A 21,345-nucleotide genomic window follows, 5' to 3' on the forward strand; every position below is an offset into this window, starting at 1 on the left:
CATATTGTAATTTAACTGGTTTTATTTATTTATCAATCCCCCCAACTAAGACAGGGGCTTCCTATATAGCCCTGGGTGATCTGGAATTCACTGCATACAACAGGCTGGACTCAAACTCACAGAGATTCTCACACAGCCTCTACCTTTGCCTCCAAAATGCCAAGATTAAAGACACATGCCTCATGTTAACGACTAATCATTCTGCATTTTAAAGGCACAAAAGTATCACACACTAAATGGTATGAAAGGAAATTAATGTCCAACAGAAAAATAATTATGTTCTCTGGACAAGCATTTCTACTGGTTTTAATGACAGCCAAAAAGGCTGCAGTTTTTGGCAGGTATTATAACATGTTGGAGAAAGTGTTGCTCTCTTTCTAGCTCCATGGAACAGGTCTGGGAGGCAGGTAATTCTAATTCAAAAGCTCCTAAAGTAATCAGCACATGGCTGGTTCAGTTTGCTTTGCCATATAGACATATGAACACAAGCTTAGGTTCCACACAGATCTCTACTACTGTAACTATGTCTGGTCATGGAGATTAACTGCCCACACTTGTCTTTGAGTCTCGACTACTTCAACCATAAATTAGATGAAGAAGCTCACAGTTGTTTGTAGGATTAAGTGAGAAAACTTATATAAAAATGCATATGCTATCAAGCTCTCTATAAGTGTTGGTTTTCTTCACCCCACACTAGCCATCCCAAGAAAAATTAGAGGGAATGGTGACCATAAAGACTCGGTATCACTTGCACAGAGCTATGGGTAGAAACATTTCCCAAAGCATGACATGAATATAAATTACTTAATACCTAAAAGTAGAATAAACATTCTTAGTTCTAGATCAACATTATCTGGAGAGCATGAGACCTGGAGAGCTAGCTGGCTCTGCCTTTTGCTGGCTGCAGCATTGGATGGGCCAGCTGGGGCAGGGTAGGAGACCTCACCCACATTGTGTGGATATGGGAGAGCTGGTAGACTGTCCAGAGCTCAGATACCTCGCAAGCCCAGATGCAGGGCTTTGACTTGGCTCACCCCAACATCTATCCCATTGATGAACTGCTTGAGTCCAGTCCTACAGATCCAAAAACTACAGGATCTCCATGTCACTTTATAACAGCAGGATATCCAAGAGGAGTCCCAGTGAGTCCCATTATTGATAGTATAGCAGAAGCCAGAGGTATCCTACCAGACCAATGACTCATTGCAATGTACATTTCAAAGAAATGTGGACAAAGGAGTATACTTTGGGACACACTGTGACACACTACACAATGGGAGGTTGCAAGGGTAGAAGGCACCCTTGGTTACTGGAGGGCGAGATGAGTGAGATTAGGGTGAATGACGTGAAGTTCAGAAAAAAGCAATAAAACCTGAAATTAAAAAAAGAAAACAGAAACTATACTCCACCAAAGCAAAAAGAAAAGATTCTCTCTACTGTTGTCTTCTGTAGTTTCCAAAAAACAGAGTTAAAATTCCTAAACCAGTGACTGGGGTGACAGCACAATAGTTAACAGTGCCTCCTGCTCTTCTACAGAACTAGAGTTCAAGTGGAGGCATCAGCAAAGGGTGGCTCATAAGATCCTGGAATTCCAGTGCCAGGAGACCTGCCATCCTCGACTTCCAAGCAATGAAGTATTATTTTATGCACTGTGTGTCTCTGTGAGGATGTTTCTGGACCAAATTAGCATTGGAATCAACAGTTGAGCAAGGTAGATTGCCGCTCCCGACATGACTGGACATCATCATCCATAAGGCAGGGGCTCTCAACCATCCTAATGCTGCAGACCTTTAATACTCTTCCTCATGTGGAAGTGACCGCAGCCATAACATCATTTTGTTGCTACTTCATACTATAATTTTGCTACTGTTATGAATTATAATCTTGGAGTGATATTTTAGAATCCTAGAGTTTTAGTTTCTTTAAAAAACACAACTATTATAAGAATGTGCTTTCATTTTCATCCCAGGGTAAGGATGCAGGGCTGACTCTGACTGTCTGCAACAGCTGACTATGATTTGCCTCGTGCTCTAGCAGCAGCATGCTTTTGCCCATCACAGATAATTACACTGGGGAGTCTGGGAACATCTCAGAAAGTACATAAATGCTAGGGCCCAAGAGAGGCACAGTGGGCTGCTGTGGATCATGTAAGGAGGTTGACTGCAGTTTGCTAGCAGCCATGCTCAAAGAAGAAACAAAAGGAAGAAAATTAGATTCAGGGATCTCTCTCTCTCTCTCTCTCTCTCTCTCTCTCTCTCTCTCTCTCTNTNTGTGTGTGTGTGTGTGTGTGTGTGTGTGTTTATCTGTTGTTGCTGATGATGACTTCTCTATGTAGTATTAGCAGATAAAACCAGGGAGCATAAAGAGTGAGAAAAAAAGGAACCCACAAAGCAGGAAAGACTAGTTACATAACGTAAATATCTGACATACAGAATTATCTGATATGTGACCAACAAAGAAGCCACAGCCACAGGCTCAGAAGTGCTTCTTTAAAGGCTTCAATAAACAACAAAGCAAGGACAACAAAGAAGCCTTCACGTCGTAAGTATAAGAAGATTTAAAATGTTCTCAAGAAAAAGTGTCAATTGACAATTTAAGAGAAGCTTCCAACTGAAATTCCATAATTAAAAGGAAAAACAATTTTTATATACAGTATGACCACCCTGTATTTCCAAATAAATAAATTTTCATAGCTTAAGCTATGTCATGAAGCAATCATGTCTTATAAAGAATGTTAATCAGAATTTAATCTACAACAAAGAATAGTCAAACTCCTTTTATAAGAGTTTAATCATTAGTTTAAACATATTCTCAATTCATTATTTGAAATAATGTTTCACTGTTACTAATGAATGTTTAAACAAGTTGGTAATCCAAAAAAACAAGGAAAAAAAGTAATACATGTTAATTAACCAGAATCGAAACAAGTGATTAATTTCATATTAAAAGGTATCTTTTAAATTATTTCAGTCTTTAAACACTATACTCCATAATGAAATAAGAAAAATACTTTTTCCTTAATCTTTAGACTAAGCAAAGTACTTATAGTAGTTGTATAAGTGTAATATAATACACTTTTCTTTAAAGTAAGACAATTTGGTAAAACTGACATAATTTGGCAAATAACAAAAGTGGGTGAATGTAGCTGGACAGCCAATTACTAATGTACGAATAAAACTAAAGGGATTTCACGGCTACTTGATGTGATAAAGAAAATGCTGAAAATTAGTGAGTCCTTCCTTAGTCTCTGTCCCAAAACTGAATTCCAGGAAATTATCTTCTGTTCAGCTATTTCATTAATAGCACAGAAAAATCTCACATAGAACTCAGCTCAGAAAAGAAGGGAGAGAGAGAGAAAAATCTGAAAAACAAACAAACAAAAGAATCACCAAACCCTGAACTCACCATTTATACACAAAGGTAGGTAGACGTGAAACTGTAAACTGAGTGATTTGTAAAGCAATGCTTTAAATAACATATCAGCTTTAAAACAATGAAAATTTAAAAACTGATTATCTCTCAATAGTGTAACTCAATCTCAAGCTATACATAAATGCCAAATAATTAGTGAATTATATTCTAGACTCATTATTAGGAATGATAGAGGTTTGAAGCCAGGCTGGTCTACAGGTCAGAGTTCTAGGCTATACATGGCTACCTAGTGAGACACTACTCCAGAAATCAAAAGGGGAAGAGGTATGTGTGTGTGCATGTGTGTTGTCCTGAGAGGAAATCCAGTGACCATTCCTTCTATCATTGTCCTCAATAGATCATTCAGCTATTTTCCACTGCCTATTTCAGAAGGTGTACACATTCATTCTTTCTTTGAGCTTATACAAAGTTGAGATCATTTAGTCCAAGTCACAAATCCTGACAAGCTAATGGTCAAAATAAATAAAATACTGTACACATTATTGTCATAAGTCAATCTGCCTAAAAGAACAGCTAAAAGGATCATGGAAAAAAGTTTATAGCTCCTTTAACCTTGATTTTTCAAGAATCATTTCTCTACTTTTACTCTGGATCCTACCCACTTGTACCTTACTCCCAGTTACCTTTTAACTTTAATATCCCTGACTTCTTCCAGTCACTTATATTTACACTGAAGCTTTTCTATGCTTATAAATTCAGCAAATATAGAAGTCTAAAGCCATTTGGCTTTTAGGAACTAAGATCATTTAAAACATCTATACAGTTTTAAATTGTTGCATTTCTAGCATTTAGGTATTTTGAGACTTTTCATCTTTCACCAGGAAGGCAACTCAACTCATAAAACAATATAGTCTAGAATTACAACTATCAAGGGGATAGTGACCCTAACAAGTCAGGAATCTCTTAGAGAATACTGTCACAAAGAAAATGTTAATCAAGTGACTACAACTTCTATACAATGGAATAGGGAACTGTAATACCAGGAACAACAGACATTGCACCTATTCCAGAGTGTCACTAAAGAAATGACAACCATGCCATTCAAATTACCTGATCATCCACATGCATCCTCCATGTCTGCACTGTTTATCAAATACGCAAGGAAATTTCAAAATGGAAAGAAATGTGGGACATTAGCCAGATATCATCTGTTAGAAAGTCTAAAATATGTTATGCTTCTTTTTAATTATGATTTTCTTTCACTAAACACTGATATTATACCAGCTCTAATAATGCTTCCATTCACTTACTTGTCCATCTTCTGACTCAAAATACTTGACAGGCTTACTATGCTGTGTTTTCGGCACTGGAAGGTCGGCAGGAAATGAACACTTACAAACCGTCTCCTTCCTGAAACCTCCACGTTTCCACGGAGCCACAGACCAGTGGGTGCACTCTCCACCCAACAGACTTCTCAACTGTAATGCAGATACTCACTGAGAGGGCAGGGGAGTCAGCTGGGCAAGGACTGCTTAGATGCTTGTCCCAACTGCAGCCACTACGGCTAAGACAAAACCCTCAGTCGTTGATCTGCACACACACACACACACACACACACACACACACACACACACACACACACAGAGTAGGTGGTGTTTATTTCCTCTAGCACCTGCCACTAGGACACTTGATTAACAGACACTGACTACAAACAAACTGAAAAACTATCCTCTCTTGCAAGTCTTACTCTCTCATAGGCTACTAGATACTCCTATTCCTCATATCTTAGCAGTGGTTTTCCTTCTAAAGCTGTGCGTACAAATATTTACTTTTTCATATTTAGATACATATTAATCCTAATACAAAAAAAAATGATAACAAGAACAAATACTGTTTACTGACATTAAAGCTGAGTAGTCCTCTAGTGTTAACTAGGGAGAATCACGTAAAGTACAGAAAATTCATACAGCTTTCATCTCCAGCTTCTATAGCCAAGTGTTACTGTACTGTCACTAAAAAATAGAAACGCATCCTTTGAAACCTCCAGTAGCCACAGCTAACAATACTCAACTGGCCTAGAGAGACAGTTCTCTGAACACGGTCAGGATATGCAGGTTTCCACAATAACATTACTAAGACATGATTTCTCCTTTAATCTTCTCATGCATATCTGAACAAGGACTGTCCTGTGTTAAGTTTCAGGTTTTCTTAAGAGGACACTACAATAAGCTGCCTGTGAAACCTAGTAACGTTCATCCATAAGGGAACAAGTCAGTGGCTCAAGGACAACAGAGTCTGATCTCAAAGGCTCTCAGGCAGCACGCCCTGTTTCCTGTTATGATACAGCTACTATACTGTACTTTCCTAAGTCATTGGTGTGACATTTGATGCTGCCATCATGCTTCCAAACTCTGTCTTTCTTAGGCATTCGCTTACACGAGTGAGCTTACAGCTGGTGTAATATGCATGCCTCCAATTATTGTGTTTATTCTCTGCCACTACAGCCAGTGTAACGGAGCTGAGTATGGGGCTGTTTCCTTTGCTTTATACACTGGTGTATTCTTGCCACCACAGAGATATTCTGCAACACAAAACAAGTATCTGTTGAACAAATACTTCAATCTTTTTATAATAGGAGAAGAGAATGACTTACAGGTCAATACTTACACACATCTACACATCATACATATATATATATCAAAAGTCCAAAAGGAGACACTGTGGCCAAAGTAGTTTCCCAGGATTCAACAGTTATCTCTGATAGTCTCAGCAATGGAGGAGGAGGAGGAGAGGACAAGAGGCAAGGAAAGAAAACAAGACAGAAGAAGCCCTGAGTGAAGACGTCCGGTAGGTTCACTCCAACCCCACCGTCCCATGAAGGCAGAGGAAGAAGAGAAGGAGCAGGATGGGCCCACCTCTCTTCTCCTGGTGGAACTCCTCCAGAAGCTGCTCCTGTCTCTCAATGTGCTCAAACAGACACAGGAGCTCAGACTCCTTGTGCTCCGACAGCTCCCTGAGCTCCTGTCTACAGGCCGCCAGCTGCTGCCGCATGCTCCGCTCTCTGCTCTCTCTCTCTTTCAGTTCTTCACACAGCCACTGCAGCTTGGTCTAAAATTTAAAAAGACATTTACATCTACTTACTAAAAAGCAAAATAAAAGTCCATATCATAACAGCTTAAGGGACCCAAAAAAAGGTAACATTACAATAATCACAACAAATAAAGAGAAAGTTAAGTACAATTATACCTTTAATTTTTTTTAAAGTTTATTGCAGTTGAGTGTTATTTCAGGAATTAAGCTACAAACGTCAAAGACTCATAAAATACTCAGTACACTCCATTATATTTAGAAAAAAAAAACAAAAAAAACCACTCCATGAGTGTTGGCTAGTTAAACTTCTGACCATGACACAGGTGCTAGTCCCTTAGCTTGATATAGGAGACAATTTACAACAACCACTTTAAATTTTCAAAAACACCTCAGAATAGAACTACTTGGATTTAGAGATGGAGGTGGTGAATGAATATATTCACAGTCACAAAGACTAGAAATGCGCAGGGCCTTCCATCCAATAAATCAGGTAGACTGAAAGGTTATAGGCAGGAAGAGGAACCTCAACAGCTGCACATAATGAAGAAGGGAACTTAACCCATGCAACTATTTTTCAAAGACTCTAACCTCACCCACCTTCAGTAATCAGACACTTCAAGCAAAATGTGAAAGGAATATATTTGTCTGCCTTCAATATAAAATGATTCCGTAATGTGTTGAGAATTCCCATGATAGGCTGTCCAACAAGCTCAGATGACTTTCAACACGCTCTTTCCTATAGGCAGAAGCAAGCTAGGTAAAACATCAAATACAAGGGAAAGCCTGATTCGTGGAGGGAAGAGGCAACTGCTAGTGTACACAGGAAGACACTGGAACCCCAAGAGACTGAAAAGGGACGTGAAAGACATTTCTGCTTTGGAAAGCGATCACAGCTCCAGAAGGGGTTAGCCAGAACGTTGCCATCTAACCCGGCAATTCTACTGACTAGAATAGACAAAGGAAACCCATGAGAAAGGCATACAGGGATGCTCAAGGCAGCATGTTTACAACAGTCCCAAAAGAGATGCCAAAGTCCATCCAATAACAAAGAGAAGGATACAATAGGCCTATCCAAGCAATCAAGTATGATATGGCAACAGAAGCAAGGCAAACACACATGACACAAAGTGGGCAAGCCTTGAAAGTAACGCTCTCCTACACAAAGGAAAGCAATAACAAAAGAACATGCTTGTATGATTCCATTATTTTCCATGCACAATAAACAAATGGGTAGAAACTGGTGGTAAATGGCTGTGCAGGATGGGAGCTGGGGGAAGGTAGGCTGAGAAGAGACGGTGAAAGGGTCTGCTTCTCCTTCCAGGTGCAAAAGTGTTCCAGCCCTATGCTGATGACAGCACAACTCTATAAACCTAGTAAATGTGCTTGCCATAGGTCAAGTGAGCTGGTGTGTGTGAGTGCATGCATGTGAGTGCAGGCATGGTGTGTGTGTGTGTGTTTCCTGTACTACTACTCTCTACATTTTGAGAAAAGTTCCCTCATTGAATCTGGAGCTCAGTGATTAAGTGAGATTAGCCGGCCAGCAAGCTCAAAGGATCCTTCTGTTTCTATCTGTCCGATAATAGAAAGGCAAGCTCAGAGGATCCTTCTGTTTCTCTCTGTCCAATAATAGAAATACAGGTGTAGCCCACCAGGTCTGGCTTTTACATGGGTATGGGGGAATCTCAATGTAGGTTCTCATGTTTGCACAGAAAGCACTTTAATGACTGAGTAATCCATTATTTAAACAACAACAACAACAACAAGGCCATATATAGAATGTCACAGGGAAAAAGTTCAAATTAAACCTCCTTGCATAAGATCAGACTCCAATTACTTTCTATACAATTTGTAGGCCTGTCTTGCGTGGTTATATTTAATAAACATAGAAGCCCTTCAGTTTCATCTGTGCTGTGGAATCCAACTATGACTAAGGAAATGAATAAAGCCTGCCTTACTTTCTAACGTCCCATTTAAAAATATCCTTGCAAATACACACATAGAAAAAGTTCCACAAGACAGGAAACAAGGAAACATGATCAACTNCTAGCCAGAAAAAGGAGCATTTCCACTGCAGCACTAAGGGTGGACACAGAGCTGGGCTGACACCATTATCCTCATTCTGCAGACAAGGGAGGGACTGCTGTTCTGAAAAAAATTATCTCCAGTCAGAGATGAGCACATAGTGGACAAGGAACTGTAACATCACTACAAGCAAATCAAGAGTACAGGATGAGCCAAACCGTCCACATTTCTGAACTGACAGTTCATCCAAACTCATAATAATGTAAATGGAAGAATCAATACCGGTGGGCACGCTTCTAACTTACTCAACTGTGACTGACCCAGACAACAAAGCCTGGGGAACGAGAAGTCAGTCTCAGACTGGACAATGAAGACCTTGAGCCAATGAGACTCAGCAGCAGAGGAAAGGGTACAGAGAGATAAAAAGCTCCTAAGAGCTAGGATGAAGACACAGATTATGGCTCAGCAATGGAGCAGCTGGAGTTCTCAAGAGAGAAAAGATTATCCAGTAACGGACTAAAGGACAATAAATACTTTAAGATGTAGTGAACACAAAAATAACTCCTCAAAATAAAGCAGGAAAGCAAACTTTCAAAGATAGGAAGTAAAGTCAAACAGATATCAGAGGTAGAGCTCAAAAACCAAAATACAAGATGGATGTTTTCAATGTCAAGAACGGATAAGAAAAAAAGACTACAAAAACTTCGTAATGTAAAAAGAAGATTCCATGACCAAAATAACTATAGCTACTCCTTCTAGCCAAAATAGGGCTGGAAGCAGAGTATCACAGAAGACTGTGATTGTTTCTACGAACAAGAAGTAGCAAGAAAGGGAGACCAGAACTCAAATCTTATTCTTCTTATCTCTTTAAACTGAGAATGCCCTTAAAGTATTATGCAATAAAAGTTATTCTACATAATATAACTATTAATTCTGATATACATCAGTTGGAAAGGACTCACACTAAGTCATCAATCTACTAATGGACAGACTAAAAAACTTCTTACACCCACCCTGCAGTGTCCTATATTAAAACCACAATCTGGATCTATACATAATACCTTTTAGTTTTTAACTTCACAAAGTCTTTTTACTGCTTCAAGCAAAGCATCTGAAAGCTTCGCAGAGCATCAGACTATTACTGGCAGGACGCAGTGGGGGAAAGAGGAAACATTAGATCCAGTTTCTGAGAAGGGGGCCTAGGCAGCCAAGCCTTTCTGTCTACTTGGTAGTTTAAGCACATACAATTTTATCTTTTTAAGATTTTAATTAGATTAATTTAATTAATTAGATTAATTTAGATCTTCTTTAAGACTTTCTCCAAGAATGCTGTATCTTTACCTAAAATCTTATGTGGAAAGGGCCAATGGCAATACCCAGGCACTAACATGATATCATGGACTCTAAAGGCTCTCACAAAGGCAACTAAGTGCAAAGTGAGATGTTTAGGGGCTGGTGAGATGGCTCAGCGGTTAAGAGCACCAACTGCTCTTCCAAAGGTCCTGAGTTCAAATCCCAGCAACCACATGTAGGCTCACAACCATCATAACAAAATCTGATGTCCTCTTCTGGAGTGTCTGAAGACAGCTACAGTGTACACACATATAATAAATAAATAAATAGTTAAAAAAAAAAGTGAGATGCTTAAAATCTAAAATGATATTGTTGGGGTGTGTGTGTGTGTGTGTGTGTGTGTTTAATGGAGTTATGTCATTTTGGTAATAATGTGCCACACAAGTGCCATGCAAAAAAAAAAAAAAAAAATAGTATCACACATGGAAAACCTCCCTTCAGGCTGTTGCTTGGAGGAACACAACAGTCTCCCAAGACATCACCTTGACTTGCTTGCAGAACTTGAAGGTAAGACTCAACTACAAAAGACACCACACAGGCTGAGCATGTGATTTGGAGGAACTAATCTGGAGCTGGCCTGGAAGCTCCCTCTCTGAGGAAGGCTCTCAATGTATTAGAAGGTACTGTAAAGCAAGCTGCCGAGGGAGGAGCAATTGATAGTCCCGCCCAGCTGAAAAGCTAACGAACCACAAATGACTAGACTGGCAAATATCTCCAATGATACAATAGTGGCAATTTTGTCTTGGGGATGATAACCAACCACTGTCTCACTGCACTTCAGGCTTTCCCTACAGGAGGGAATTTGTGCCTGGGACTGGAAATCTAGTCAACATCTAAGGCTTGAGAAGTCCAAGACCTGAGAGGAAAACCTACCTCTAACATTATTTTAACCCAATATAACTTTTAACCCTATTCTAAATACTTACCTTTATAACCACAGATAAATGTAGCTTTCATCCCTCATCGAAGAAGCTTCTTTATGTACAACAAATGGAAATTATTACAGAGATCCACTACTAATCAAACTGAAGAGAATACAGAACTGTGGGGGTACCCAACCTCAATTGATAAATCTGCAATGTAATCTTTACATAGGCCAGAACAGTAGTAGCTAGATGTCCCCTAGGGATGACAAGGGAAATCAAATTTGAACAGTAGGGTTTCCTGAACAAGACCAGAATAGTGAAACCTCCAGTTGAGATGCCAATGTGACCAGCAGAAATTCCACATGATCTTCAACCTAGATGAAGAGGTACAAGTAGCCAATGGCTTCTGAGACAATTAGTTCCCTCCAGGGATGAGCTCCCATAAAACAACGTTGAATCTCAAGTGGTTAACCACAGACACTACACTGAATGACTATGAGTAACATTAAATGGAATCAATAAGCTATATATGCACATATGTATGCATGAACACGTGCACACAAATACACACAGATGTAATGATAATAATCAAAACAGAGACCACAAATGAGGTGGAGCACAGGAGGAGCTTGAGAGGAGTGATAAAGATAGAGTATTCATGTACAAAGCCCTCAAAATAAAAGACACATCCTAGCAGACATAATGACCATTCAAAAATAACACATTTAACAGCACACTACCAATTCGAACTACAAAATCCATGCACAACAGAGATGGGCTAAAGTCTTCTTGTGAGAGGCTGAGTAACTAACTATTCCCTTTATACAGTGCTAACTAGCTATGGCAGGGCACTTTGAAGCTACACACTCTTTTTTCCAACCAGTAGGCACATAACAAATCACTTCATTCAGTAGCATCATGGATTAGCCAGTGAGCTTAGAAATTGGGGAAGTGGTACAAAAAGCTAACTCTCATGGTCAAATCTCAAAATTAAATTTCCTGGAAACTGAACTATTTAAATTCTTTAATTACTGCCAATGGAAATACAGTAAATAGTAGTTCTCCAAGGATTAGCCTGAAATCCAGCATTATTCAAAATTACAGAAAAAATATTAAATGTCAGAATATTAAGTTGATTTATTAAGCTGATGGTGTAAGTCTAGTATCTGTTAACAGAAAATAAAATGAAATAACTTTATAAACAGGAGAGATTCATATGTCCAGGATGGTATTGGAAAGGGCCAGACTTGAGGGGAGACGCATTAGAAAGTAAAGAAGCACCAGCTGATAAGAGGTCTGGGGTTCACAGCAGGCCACAAGCTGTTCAAGGGGCCTGTGAAAGATGAAAACAGGAGTCAGCTTTTCAACTTCCAATCAAAAGGCAGACTGCCTATTCTGGGACCAAATCACTGTGAGCTAATGCAGGACTTGATTTGACTGGTTTGCATCAGATGGGAAGAAAGGAAACAGCTAGTGGAACCAGGTGGGAAACATGAATAAGCTAAGAGGGGAGAAGAAAAACCTCATGCTTCTTAAGTAAGACCCACTACTCATTCTGGCTGCTGCCTCACTATTTTACCATTTTGAAATATTTGGTATTTGAAATACAACATCAGTGTAAGTGTAACATAAAAGTCAAGCAACACTTTCCCTCCCGTGTTGTAAGCACCCGTTTTAATGTGATCAGGCCCAGCACTCTGTTCCATGCCCATGGCTTCAGTGCATGAGGACAAGACCCTGGTTGTATCAGACCATCTGACCTCCTAAAGGGAAAAACTAATTCCACATTCTAACAATGCTTTTTCCACATCATTTTCAACATTCACTCACTACCACTGCAAAAAAAATACATTTGAAAGAAGGAGAAGGAAGTAGAGGAGGAGGAGGAGAGGAAGAGGAGGAAAAGGAGAAGGAGGAAAAGGAGGAAAAGGAGGAGGAAGAGAAGGAAGAGGAAGAGAAGGAGGAGGAGGAAGAGGAGGAGGAAGAGAAGGAAGAGGAAGAGAAGAAGGAAGAGGAAGAGGAGGAAAAAGAGGAAGAGGAGGAGGAGGAGGAGGAAAAGGAGGAGGAGGAGGAACAGGAGGAGGAGGAAGNAGGAGGAGGAAGAGGAGGAGGAGGAAGAGGAGGAGGAGGAAGAGGAGGAGGAGGAAGAGGAAGAGGAGGAGGAGGAAGAGGAGGAGGAGGAAGAAATCCCTGAGGCCACCCCTCACCAGCCTCCATCAACCTATTTTTACTCAGTGATATAACAGCAAGCACAGAAACTCAGCACAGGCTTCCCTTTCCCGGGTCCATTCAAATCAACCCCATCTCAATGTCTGATCTCTGTTCACTTGACTGAACAGTCACTGGCACTACTGCTCAATAAATTATGGTAAAAATAACAATGTAACAAAAAATCATTCCTGAAATACTCATCAATTCCTGAAACAGCCATCAATCAAGTTTCAATTATAGATTAATTTCATTCTCTCAAAAGTCATGCACTAAAGCAGAAGCCTAAACATGGCTGTATTCACAAAGCTCTGAGGGAGATGATAAGAACCCCAGTGTGAGGATAGGACCCTACCCTTGAGACCTGGTGGCCCTGTAAGAGGAAAAGACACCAAAACACCTTCCTATAGGAGGTACACAGAAGACAGTGATGGACGGTGGCTCCACAAGCCAGGAAGATAGCCAAAGCATCACTTTTATCTCAGACTCACCTCTCCATCTATGAGAAAATAAACGCCAATTGTTTAAACAAGAAGTCAGTGTGTGGCATTTTGCTAACATAAGCCAAAGAGATGACTGCAGCATGACCAATGACTTCAATAGACTACTGCAAAGGCTTTATCCTACTGTCAAATAAAATTAAGGTTTGGTTGTATTTAGAGGCTTCATACAAAGTGAATATAAATATAGACTGTATTAATAATCCAAAATAAAATTAAAATTTATGGAAATTTAATCAACCAATAATCAATTATAAGAAATCGTGTTTCTTAGATAATACCCAGCATCTTCATTAAGCATCCTGAAAAAGTGGCTTGGAACCCAAGACTTTAACCGTTGCAAATTATAATTAGCTGGCAAGGCTATTAATCATACAGCAGAAACCTTTCTATTAACCACTCACAGGAGCATTTTACAGATTGCATAATAGACTCATTTATTTAACAACATCAACAAGCAGTGCTAAATAAACCAACACAGGGAATTTGGAAATAAGGCAGTTTTTATCTCTGTCGTCTCAGCTCATAATTAGGTGGGAATATTCATAAGCAGCTACTAAACCTATCACAGGGATCTTTCTATTCTGTGAGAGGCTGCTACTGAGCCTTAACGTAATATAGGAAGGGCACTAAGTAATGACTCAGACCTCCACACCAGAGAAAGCAGAAAGCTCACATAACAGATGAGAGCCTCTGCAGTCAGCAATAACACTAGGACCCATACTTTTTCTGCTTTAACTACTATGCTTCCCTCATCAAAACCCTAAAAATAATTTTGAAGGGAAAAATGCTTACATAAGTACCAGGGGGTAGGGGAAAGAATGACTTTTTTTTAGAATACGCTAAGTCACCAAAATAAACTGAACCAGACCATACAATTCAAATACAAGTCAAGTGAAAAGTATTTTTCATGTTTACGTGGCAATAAGGCCAGACCCAGGGCCTCACACGCTCGGCCAGTGCTCGGCCACTAAGCCAATCCTCAGTTATCTCTTCCTTTCCTTTGAGAGACAGTCTCACTAGGTCCACCGCTGAATTGCGCTCTGATCCTCCTGCCTCAGCTTCCTAAGTAACTGGGAGTATAGGCCAGTACCACCAGACTCACAGTAGGATTATAATTTTTAATTAATAGTTTCTTCAAATCTTATTTCTCAATATGATCAGAAAAGAAAAAGATCTCCAAAATAAGAGTATATTTTAAGATACAAATGATTTTCCCCTAAACTGTGTATTTCTCATATGTATAACCCAAAGCATATTTCCAACAAAGAAACAAATAGTATGATATTTTCATTTTTGAGAGGATAGAATATTAAATAGTTATTCATATCATAAACAAAAATAGACACAATCAAATACTTTTCACAAAAAGAGGCAATATCCAAAAACGTAAAGTTTTATTTGAATATGTACCACAAAACTAACACAATACAAAGCGTTCGGCAAAGTGCATCAAACCCTTCTTAGTAACTCAGGAGCTTCTGTTCTCAGGTAAAACTCAAAACCATAAACACCCAGTTCTCTGACCTGCAACAGGAGCAGCTACGCTATAATCTCTCCTGCCATTTGAACTGTACCACAGTAAACACGGGTCGGTCCAGTGCCTAGCATAGGTAATACTATTAACACAAGAAGGGCCGCTCTGAGAAAGATCCCAAAACAGATCAACACAGGGAAGTTACTCAATACTAGGACATATTATTCTCTGTAATCAAAGGAAACCACAGCCTCTACATGGACTGCTAGAATTTATGGCAAAATCTCCTCCTTCATCTATAGGAACCACTTACTTAGCATTCTTTAATAGCCATCTCAACTCCCTTCCTACAAAGCCTTATCCTGATGCTCCATTGGTTACTTTATCTGCAAATCTAGGCTGACTCAGTTGGACTTAGTGTTTATGTCATGCCACCACTGCCCACAAAGCGACAGTGATAAAAACCCCACCCAACCTGCTAGTTCCTCTACAGTTAACACTAAAAAAGAAATTCACTTAGTAGATTTATGAAAACAATTACCAACTGCCCTCTGCGGTCTTTCCAATACTGCAAGATGTCAGCATAGGCTGGCTGAATAGCAATTCTGCTTTCCATACAGTTTTTGTCCCCTGATTTCAGATCTTATCTCCAATACTTATAGAGCTGTCTAGTCATAGTTCACAGGCATTACGGGATTGTAGCCCATCAATAACCCAAGCCATCTTTCTAGGAAATAGATTCAATTCCTCCCTAGTCAGTTGGTCAGCATGGTATTTTTATCACTCCCTTTTACACTGTGGAGGGAACAGTTGTCTCTTGCAGTATTAAACCTGGTCTGATCAGAAGTTCAATCCCATTAAATGATAAGGGAAAACTGCTCACTAGCTCCCAAATTAAAGAGCTATGATGAAGAGTCATCTCTGCTTCTCATAATTTAACTGAGCCACCGCAGTGAAAGCTTTCTGTTACAAAATGATAAAGATTTTAACTTGAAAGAAAATTCTAAGGACATTGCTCTTGTTGTCAGAACTGCAGAGTTAGGGAAAAGAAAAAGAGAAATGTTAAGTTAATGCACAACAGAAGTCCCCAGTCAAGGAATTCTGAGATACCAAAACACATACTTCTACATTTGCTATGCAAGAAGTGAAAACATGAATCTGCATCTACTTCTTCCAAAAAAATGGTTGAAATGCACAAGATTGATGTTTTTGAAGAAGAGGGAGAATTTTATACAGGAAGGTAAATTCTTTGTTCATTCGCAGTGTTTTCTTACTCTGCTCCCTAAAATGCATGGATGACCTTCAGGGGTACCCACGGCCATGGCACCACTTCCCACCTGTATCTCCTCACACCCCTCAGCTCGGATTACTCAATACTCTCACATTCTTGCCGCTGCTTTATCCATAATTAGCCTATTCCTTCCACATGCTTTTGATTTGTATGTGCATGGATGTTTTGCATTATGTGTGTGGGTATTTTGCCTATGTGTACGTGTGTGTACCACCTGTGTTCCTGGTGCCCTGAGAAGCCAGAAAAGGGTTTTAGAACCTCTGTAACTGGAGTTACAGATAGCTGTGAGCCTCCACATGAGTGCTAAGAACCAAACTCAGGTCTTCTGGAAAAGCGCGCAGTGCTCTGATGCTGATCCATCTCCAAAGCCTTCGCACAATTTTTATAGGACCAAATTTAAGTGTTGAGCTCTTGCAGAAGCTTATTACACTTGAAACATTATATCCTGCCATCTTACCAGCACAAACATCAGTTATTTCATTTTCCTATGCTCCTGTGTCAATGTCTTCAAATAGCTATAACAACATAACACACTTCAAAGAATGTTTTGGAATCCATCCACACCTCAATATTAGCCTTGAGACGACATGAGAGCCAAATAGACAAATGTTGTCTCAATAAACAAAGACCCTGAATGACAGCAAATACAATGGTAGGGTATTAACAATGAGTCAGACAGTAGACAATACAAGCATTCACTCTTTACATGGAACTGAGTAAGTTACTTTCCTCCTGTGACACTTCACTTCTCTCATGTTTTCAACAAGCATAAAAGGAATGGGGGGTCTAGCCCACAGATACATACACTGTATCAGACCCAGGATTCAAGCACAGCAATCAAAAATTCAATCGATCAACCAGCCAACCAACCAACACACAGGTTGTTTTATTGTGAAACTTAAATGAAATAAAAAGATTAAGATATGTATATCTTGAAGAAAATTATTCTACAAAGAACTGAAAGTGCATAGGACTAATAATACTTCATATATTTTAGTCAGTGAGTTTGCAAATTGACCTAACATATAAAAGCAGTTGGTACATATTCCTGAGTGAAAAGTCATGGAAGAAATAGAAGAGAGATCAAGGGGCTGAGAGATAGATAGATAGATAGATAGATAGATAGATAGATAGATAGATAGATAGATAGATAGATAGATCATGTGAATATATGACGTTCAGACAATAAAAGGGTATACCATAGTATAGAATTTCAAATAAAAATAGAAAATTTGAAGTTGAATTTTTAATAATATAAAACTATGTATATGGATCATGACACTGAGAAGTTATCTTGAGGGCATAAAATAGATCCTTCTAGTCTTGTAAACAATGACCCAGGGAATGAAGGGATTTTCTTGAGAAAAGCAGAGTCAACAGGCTGTAAGGTTACAGAAGAATCTAGATGGATTTAATAAGTATGTATAAAATAAACATGAGTTGTAGCTATTCTGGCCTTTAGACACTTCCAGAGACACAACTAAATAAAAGTCAAAAGAATTTGTCTCTGTTACAATCCGGTTCACAATCCAAAACTTTAACCCTAGTTTATTTTCTAATTCTTTGCCTATAATACTAAAGGTAAAAAAGAGAAATTTAAATGCGTCTTACATGTACCAAAGTAACTCTGCTCTGGTAACCAAATGTTAAATCTTTATACTCTCAGTTATACAACACAACATTTGGTTAAGCTAGGCATGGTGATGTGCTCAGGAGTCAGAGGTGGGTAGATGTCTGTGGGTTCAAGGATGGCCTCCTCCTCTGCACAGTTAATTCCATGCCAGCAGAGCTAAACAGTGAGGCTCTGACTCAAAAGAAACACAAGAAAACAACGCACAAACACACACACATATGTACATAGAGAGACAGACAGTCAGACAGACAGACAGACAGAAAGAAAGAAAGAAAGAAAGAAAGAAAGAAAGAAAGAAAGAAAGAAAGAAAGAAAGAAAGAAAGAAAGAAAGAAAGAAAGATAGTGGATGGGTGAGAGGGTGGCTGGCTGGGTAGGCAGGTGGGTGCGTAGGCAGGTGGATGTATAGGCAGGTGGGTGGGTAGGCAGGTTTGTGAAAAGACAGAAAGAAAGACAGACAGACAGATAGGAGATATGCTTGGTTAAACCAAATATGATTTCATTAATGTCATGAACATCAGGATTCCATGATGAAGTACCTTGCTTTCAGCTAACCATCGATGTGGGTCATAATGGAGTTGAGGACCAGAGGTAAATACCTACAAAAAGAGAAAAGAATGTCAGAACTAGAATTTTCTCTGGCATGAACATATATATCCAAAATATCTGACCACAACATCCAAATAATTACTTCTTAAATGTAAGGATTTGATGAGAGGAAAACTGTATCAAACACACAGTCAATTTCACAGCACAGTACAAGTGCCTGTTATGCTTTTTTTTCTAGATGACAATAAGCAGCCAGCTCACATATAGAGACACAGATGATCCAGCTGTCTACTGACACCATCACTGATCTCTGGAGTTGAGTCCACGAGATTTCACCTGGCACACAAACTTGTTTAATGCCTGTTTGCTTTGCCTTCAACTGTCTCTCGGTGCTGGGCCATGGAATGTGGTCCACAGAGGATTAGATGTGCCTACCGAGAAACTGAATTCTGTCTTGCTTGTCCATCTTTATATCTTGGGGTCCACTTTGATTTATCAAAGACTATGCAGAACAGACAATTCATCAAAATGAATAAACACAAATATTGCTTTATAGTTCAAAATACTCACAAAATTCTGTATTAAACTGTTGCCTATATTAGCTGCCCTGACTTCCCTTATACCAACTCATTTATAAAATCTCAGAACATCTGGTTTTGCCTTATTACTAAGCTAAACCGCACTTAAAAGCTGCTGGTGTCTTTTTAATTGTAAGCACAAACTGTATTATTCCTAGCTCTTCAAAGTCTATGCTACCTGGGATGTTTTTGCAGAATGTCTCCATGTTTTTTATCTGAAAATATCCTTTCTTCTCTGAAAAGATGTCTATGCATATTCTCAAATGCTTTCATATCTTCTGATATGAAAACATATCTGTCAGAATGTAATAATTAATTCACTTACACTCACTTAGTACACATTTAGTATCCACCACATTCCATACACAGAAGTGTCCTATACCCACTTGTCTCTCACTTTTTTAAGTCTAACCCCATTCTCAACAGTTTTGCTTCTTTAATTTCATTTTGTCTTGTGTTTTGAAACAGGGTGTTGATATGTACCCCTGACTCCTCTGGATCTGTGTAGACCTATCAAGTGGACATGGGTCTTCCTTTTACCTCTTTAGCTAAAGGCCCACACAACCATAAGCAATTCTAACTCAAGGCTTAGGTACTCTACCTTGTCACCAGGCTTTCTTTAACTGCCCAAATTCTCTATTTCTTCCTCCTCTTTCAACAATGTACTGTGCTGCTAAATATCTGTGAGCATCCGTTTGACAAGAACTAGACTTTCCATTTCATAACCTACTCCATTAAATCCTTACTACCCCAATTAAACCTTCACTTTGAGTAATAATAAATATTCTGACATAAGAAATACAAGCAAGTATTTTATGATTAAATAAAGTATTTTATAAAACAAGTGTTTTATGATTTGCTCCACAGATTTACAAATGACTTCCTGTTTAAAAGAACATTTGTAACCAGTTATAAATGGCAGAGCTATAGGCTATCTGTGCCATGGGAGCAAACTACTATGTAACGGCGAAGTATAAATCAAATACACAAGTGCTTCCACACTGCCGGGCACAGAAAACACACTCAATGTACACCAGTGACAGCACGGCAAACTGTCATCAGTAGTAAACTCAAGGAACTGTAACAAGGACACTGTAATGGATCTGTGCTGTGAAGGAAGACAAAAAGAGAACATGCATGTACATCCAAAGACAATAAAACACACCACTACTTTCAGAGCTTGCTGAAAGGACAATTTGTTCCCTATAAAAAAACCACAGTATTTCAGATTGTTCCTGTCCACAGTTTCATGTAACAAGGCTTACTATACATCTTACAACATGATTCTCACATTTTTGTTTTAATGCTCACATATGACTGAAATTAAATATTTAAGCACTGAGTAAATGCTACATTGCTAATATAAGACGTTGTACATAAAATTAGGGTTTACAAGTTACATACTCAGAGAAGCCTTAACATTTAAACAAATAGCATTAGATTGGAAAAAGGTAAGCCATCAGACAGAAGAAGACCCTGTAGCCTCCCCATGAGTCAGCTTTCCACTTAAGCCAACCCTTCGCATCCTAACATCACAGCCTTCTCAGGATTCATGAACACTGCCTCAAAAGAAGGTACAGGGAATTACAAATTGCAAGAAGAAAACTCAGAAGACCATTCTCTAGTGGAGGAAGAAAGAATAATGGAGCTCCTAAAACCAGCTAAGCACAATACCATGGCTGAGTGTGGTCATGCTGTGGCTAAAAGTAATACTTCATCCTAATATGTGAGGGAATGTCAAGTAGAGGACAGCAGGGCCAGAGTCTACACTTGTAAACTGTCTACCTTCAAAGAGTGCAAACACCCATGGGACAGTCATTTTTATTTGTCATTTCATGACAGCCACTAATTGAGAAATGATCGATCTTTCTAAATATGGAGACTAGAATTGTTGCAACAAGGAGAATGCAACAGTGCAGCATTTATCCATAACATTTCAAGTCTCACTTGAGATTTAATCACACTGGTATCTAGGAGCAAGTAGCAAGCCCCTCCAGATATGGTTTTCCTTTCCACACTACATTTCATGGGTAGTGAAGGATGGAGTGGTCTTAAGGGATAAGGAAGACACTGTGTACACCATACTTATCATTAAACTTCTCGTGAAGAATTCAATAGATGGTAACAACATGGTGGAAACCTTGGGATCCAAGCTTCTTGACACAAAGGATGTTTTCCTTGAGCAATATGCTGCCTCTTTGTTGAAGGGCTGCCTTTCACTGAGTGAGACTGAGGTAACCCAATGAAATAATTTGCACTTTAACCATGACTGTGTAGGAATATGATTTCTAACTGTAAGCAAAGCAAGAGGTTATTTGTTTCATAAAAAATTCTGAAATAAGAATGTGACTACCACCGGGTGCGGAGGCACACGCCTTTAATCCCAGCACTGGGGAGGCAGAGGCAGG

The 21,345-nt window shown here is 39.1% G+C and overlaps 1 protein-coding gene across 1 annotated transcript in view; it reads right to left on the reverse strand.

The window, feature by feature from the left end:
• Positions 1-21,345, reverse strand: part of Cep128 (centrosomal protein 128) — a 345,407-nt gene that overhangs the window by 185,307 nt on the left and 138,755 nt on the right. The window contains exons 19-20 of the mRNA XM_021201917.1: positions 18,350-18,409; positions 6,288-6,480 (exon numbers count right to left, since the gene is read on the reverse strand). Of these exons, the coding sequence (XP_021057576.1) occupies positions 6,288-6,480; positions 18,350-18,409 (253 nt within the window). The remainder of the gene's footprint in view (positions 1-6,287; positions 6,481-18,349; positions 18,410-21,345) is intronic.

The sequence above is a fragment of the Mus pahari genome, chromosome 7 (assembly GCF_900095145.1).
Source record: "Mus pahari chromosome 7, PAHARI_EIJ_v1.1, whole genome shotgun sequence".
Classification (NCBI taxonomy): Eukaryota; Metazoa; Chordata; class Mammalia; order Rodentia; family Muridae; genus Mus; species Mus pahari.